At 35.8% G+C, this 5,310-nt stretch overlaps 1 protein-coding gene across 1 annotated transcript in view; it reads right to left on the reverse strand.

Annotated features, from left to right (window-relative positions):
• Positions 1-5,207, reverse strand: part of LOC128017915 (complement C3-like) — a 30,165-nt gene extending 24,958 nt beyond the window's left edge. Inside the window, exons 1-4 of the mRNA XM_052603408.1 lie at positions 4,478-5,207; positions 1,979-2,171; positions 1,664-1,826; positions 1,504-1,577 (exon numbers count right to left, since the gene is read on the reverse strand). Coding sequence (XP_052459368.1) covers positions 1,504-1,577; positions 1,664-1,826; positions 1,979-2,171; positions 4,478-4,548 — 501 coding nt within the window. The 5' untranslated portion in view covers positions 4,549-5,207. The remainder of the gene's footprint in view (positions 1-1,503; positions 1,578-1,663; positions 1,827-1,978; positions 2,172-4,477) is intronic.
• Positions 5,208-5,310: the final 103 nt, after the last annotated feature.

Below are 5,310 nucleotides of genomic sequence, written 5' to 3' on the forward strand. Positions count from 1 at the left end.
CCACCGCACAACTGGCAACAGTTGTCAAATTCCTCTTGTAAAGCCACTCTTGAACCACAGACAACTTCAAAGGTGTCTTTCCTGTGCTAAGGAGAAGAAGAACTAGATTGTTGCCCATTGGTCCAAAGTCCTCTTTTCAGATGAGAGCAAGTTTTGTATTTCATTTGGAAACCTAGGTCCTAGAGTCTAGAGGAAGGTTGAAGAAGCTCATAGCGCAAGTTGCTTGAAGTTCAGTGTTAGGTTTCCACAGTCTGTGATGATTTAGGGCAATGTCCTCTTTTGGTGTTGGTCCATTGTGTTTTTTGTTTTTGTTTTTGAAAACCAAAGTCACTGCACCCATTTACCAAGAAGTTTTGGAGCACTTAATGTTTCCTTCTGCTGACCAGCTTTTTGAAGATGCTGATTTCAGTTGGCATCTGCTCACACTGCCAAAAGCACCAAAAGTTGGTTAAATGACCATAATGTTGGTGTGTTTGACTGGCCAGCAAACTCACCAGACCTGAACCCCAGAGAGAATCTATGGTGTATTGTCAAGAGGAAAATGAGAAACAAGAGACCAGACAATGCAGATGAGCTGAAGGCCACTGTCAAAGAAACCTGGGCTTCCATACCACCTCCATGCCACGCCGAATTGAGGCAGTAATTAAAGAAAAAGGTACCAAGTATTGAGTACATGTACAGCAAATTGACATAATTTCCAGAAGGCCAACAATTCACTAAAAACTTTTATTTTTAATTTTTTATTGGTCTTATGAAGTATTCCAATTTGTTGCGATCACAATTAAAAGAACCAAAGACTTAAACTACTTCAGTTTGTGTGCATTTAAATATTTAATAAACAAGTTTTACAATTCGGGTTGAATTACTAAAATAAATGAACTTTCCCATGACATTCTAATTTATTGAGATGAACCTGTACTTTAATACACTAAAGCCACTTTCACACTCACCAGATACAGGGGTAAAGTGCTCTGGCAATTGTTTCCGGGTCACTAGATTTTGCACTTTCACACTGCCAGTGATTACCCAGGGTATGTGTGCGCTTTCACACACAACCCATAAAGGTCCCGTAATGACACGTGACATCAGGGCGTGACGTGTAATGTATGAGTCAAAAACGTTAGGCACGTTATACTTTCACTGAAGCTGTTGAACGATCTCCGCGTCAGCGCGGAAAGTGAGGAACTAACTGATCTCTGCTTCATTAAAGTTTGCACATATTTTTTTGTCAAAAACTTTGATCTTCCTTCAAAACAGCCGGTAAAAGAGTTGCGCGATAACTTGCGTCATCACTACGACGCGGCATTATATCTGGTTTTTGTTCACACAGCGCTCATCCCGGAATTGAACCCGGCAATGTTACTAGGTCCCCGACCCGTGTTCAATCCCGGAATCAATCCCGGGATGTGTTTGCTTTCACACAGAAGGCGACCCGGCAATGTTCCTAAAATTTGCCGGGTCAGACGTGCAGTGTGAAAGGGGCTAGACTGAGTACACATTTACCAAGATCTCCACTCTGACTCCACTTTCCATAGGTTGTGTCATGCCTGGACTCAGTGAAAACACCCGGTAACAAACTACAGGGAGAAGATAAGCATTAGGAGACAAATTTGGTGCGAGAAATATGATGAAAACAAATGCAGCGAAGCAAATATGACCAAACCTGTGCTGTTTGGAGTGTAGATGGTCTTGTCGGTCTGTAAAACTATGTGTCCAGACTTAAAGATCACCATGACCTTTTTCTCCATCAGCTTCTGTGGAAACTGGGCTTGCAGGACGGCATATTGCTGCACTCCTTTCTCAAAGAAAAATGCATTACCGGGTACCTACAGGCACACAATACACTGAAAACTGAGGGAAAAAACACGCTGCAACAGAAAACTAGCATTCATTGTGCTAACACAGTTAGAAACACGTCTGCATTCAAACATTTTTGAAACCTCCTCCCAAAACATTTGATGTGAGTGGAGCATCTGACCTCGATCTCGACTAGATCCTGGTAGTTATTGGCGGGTGTCAGAGTAACTGAAGTGCTCGTCACTTCACGGTTATCCTTAGGGTTTCTCACTGAGATTTTAACATTCAGACTGACTCCAGAGTAGTCCTGCGCCTCCACGAACACTTTCTCTGGGGACCCCACATTCAGTATATTGGGTGCCGAGAGAACATAGCTGAAAATTAAAAAACATTCATTTAGGAGGAATGTGTCATAAGCCCAGTACCGCCACTCCCTACACTATGCAGCTTGCGTAGGGCACCAACTCCCAGAGGGGCACCATCCCAGTTGCTCAAAAAAAAAAAAGGCCAACTGTGGACTGTGGCCGTTCAATATTCACAAATTTAGGGACCGTCTCTAAAGTTACATGCGATGTTGCTCTACAGCTTTTCTAAAGTCAATAGCATTTGAGGAGAATGACTTACAGCAATGAAAATACATTTATTAATTGTTAGTTCATGCTAACAACATGCTTACCATTATTCTAAAGTGTTACCAAATAAACTGTAAATCATATGTACATTATGCTATTTTTTTTCACAACCCAATGGGCTCAAACACAAATTTAAAGCTCAATATCATTTGAAGAGAATGACTTACAGTCATAGAAACAACTGTAAAATGTTCATTTAGGTGTCAACTACAATGTCAACTACTGGGAACTACTGGAAAATTAAAAAAAAATATATACAAACCTTATAAATTTTTTATATTTATTAAAATAAATTGCAAATAATTTGTTAAAGGTAAAAACGAAGCCTGTGCATCACTTTCAGACACATTCATAATCTTGTGAAACTTTTTTTGGCTGTTGACGTAAAATAATATGTTTTAATGTCGAAATAATTTCATCACCACCAAAGTATATTCTAATATACTTTACATGTTCCCTTATGACAATTAGCCATGGTTTTAACACATATAACACCAAGAATCAGTTTTTGTAGGTAGGGTAAATGCAAATTAACCATAGTTTTGTTACTTTAAATTATAATTTACAAAGAAGTATAATGATAATAGTTTATTTGTTATATGGTTATGAAAACAGACCTAAGCCACCAATAGCCTTTAAAATGAATTAAAATGTATTATATAAGAAACAATGAAGCAATAATGATTGGTTAATAACACTGATATAATACATAATGTAGGCTAAAAAAAAAAAAAAAAAAAAAAAAAAAAAAAAACATGTTATGTTATATTCACTTAATCTATCATTTTTGGTCAGCTTTTTGCTATAGATACATAGACTCTGTAATTTCTTCAACAAAAAAACGTGTGTGGACATCACAAACCTTACAAAAAATAAACCACAGTTTTATCATTAAAATACTGCTTAATTTTCTTTTGCGTGATTATTTATTTTACAGATTGGGGTTGTCAAAAATGTAAATAATAATAAAAAATAATTGTGATTTTTTTCTTTGTGCTAAATCTCTCTCTCTCTCTCTCTCTCTCTCTCTCTCTCTCTCTCTCTCTCTCTATATATATATATATATATATTCATATTTATAAATAATTTAAATAAACAAAATGTACTAAATGTTGAATGCTTGAGACAAAAAAAAAACTGTATCAATCAAGTCATAGCCATAGGAAACTGTCAGAAGCTACAATTATAATTTGTAAATAATCAAATTTATCGACTTTTTAATTTTATTTAAGTTCTATTTTGACCCCCTATAGGGATTTTTTTTATTTATTATTATTATTATTTGAAGAAGGGAGGCACTGCCCGTGTATGCATCTGGATTGCTCACATGGAAAGCATAAGTCTCAGCACCTTTATCAATGATATGGCACTAGACTTTACTAAAAACGAAGTCTGTGAAACATGTATTTATTGGATAATTCATTATATTAAATAGATTTCATTCTGTTTCTAGTGGTTTGGTTTGGAACAGTCATAATCTCTTTGCAAAAGCAAATACACAACAAATCTCTCTCTCAGAGAGAGAGAGAGAGAGAGAGAGAGAGAGAGAGTAAAATGACATTAATATTGATATCGTATTAACATTATTCTTTTTTTATATTGCTTTTAATATATTGGTTTGAAAAGTAAATCATTTTAATAGTTGTACTTTCTTTATTATTGATTGATTATTTATTTTGCCTTAACCTTTTGCCTTTTCCTATAAATGAATAATTCAGCTATTTATCAACACATAAAATATCACATTTAAGAGATATATATGACATAAGTGTAGCATTAATATTGTATTAATATTCATATATTTTAATATAACATTAAATTTATTTATAGTGATATTAAATTAGTTATACAATTTATTTTTTAATAAGTATATTTATAAAAAGTATATTTAAACTATAAGAGATGCCAATTAAGAATTTGCACTTCCTCATTTATACAAATGCCTCAAACTTTTGCTTTTTTTTCTGTACATCCAGTTAATTATCACGACACATCAACAAGTGGTATAAATGATGTAGTGTAGTGTATGTGTGTGTTGTGATACTCACAGGGGGTCGCAGAGAGAGAGGACAGGTAATGAAACGACAACAGCCGCCAGCCATAACGAGTTCACGTGCATCGTGCCTGTCTGTCCCTGACGGTCTCTGAACTACCAGACGCTAATTCACAATATATTCTCATCCTCATCCTCCACGCTGTCAGGTATTGAGTAAGACAGGTGGAGGAACCTGAGCTATGATTCAGCAGAGGACTATCCTGTGCGATAAGGTTGTGACATCTCTGTCTAGCTCAGAGTGTCACAGCACCATCACTCTGGAATGGAATCATGTGCTTTTAAATTAAAGTAAATACTGTTTATATTGTGAAAAGGTTTGCGCTTATTGATGTCCATCCAACTCCCTGCTTTAGAACTTGTAGTTTTCTGCCGGTGTCTGCAAAGTAACCTGAAGCTACAAAACCACAATTTCTCAATCAGTCGAGATGCTGTTGGTGGTTGTTATGTAACAGGTTTCTTTCACAGTCAGTGGCCTGATTTCCAGTAATGATTAGAATGAATAGTCTTACAGAGCTATTTGATCTTACAAAATTTTCCATTTTCAGACGCTGAAAGTTCAGACATTCACAGTCATTCTGTCTTTCACAATCATCCACTGAGCCACTGGTTTGCAATGATGTGAAAATTCAAAAATACTCTTAACACATTCAAAGTTCAGCTGAATTAACTTCAAAATGATAATGAAAAATGTTTTGTTAACAATACAAAAATGTGGATTTACTCTAGCATACTACAGTTTTGTATCTTAGAGTCCAGAGACAATGTTTCTTTTTGCAATTCAATGCACATATACTCTTCCATTGTCACAAATAAGCATTAAGCGTG

Source organism: Carassius gibelio, chromosome A1, assembly GCF_023724105.1.
Source record: "Carassius gibelio isolate Cgi1373 ecotype wild population from Czech Republic chromosome A1, carGib1.2-hapl.c, whole genome shotgun sequence".
NCBI lineage: Eukaryota > Metazoa > Chordata > Actinopteri > Cypriniformes > Cyprinidae > Carassius > Carassius gibelio.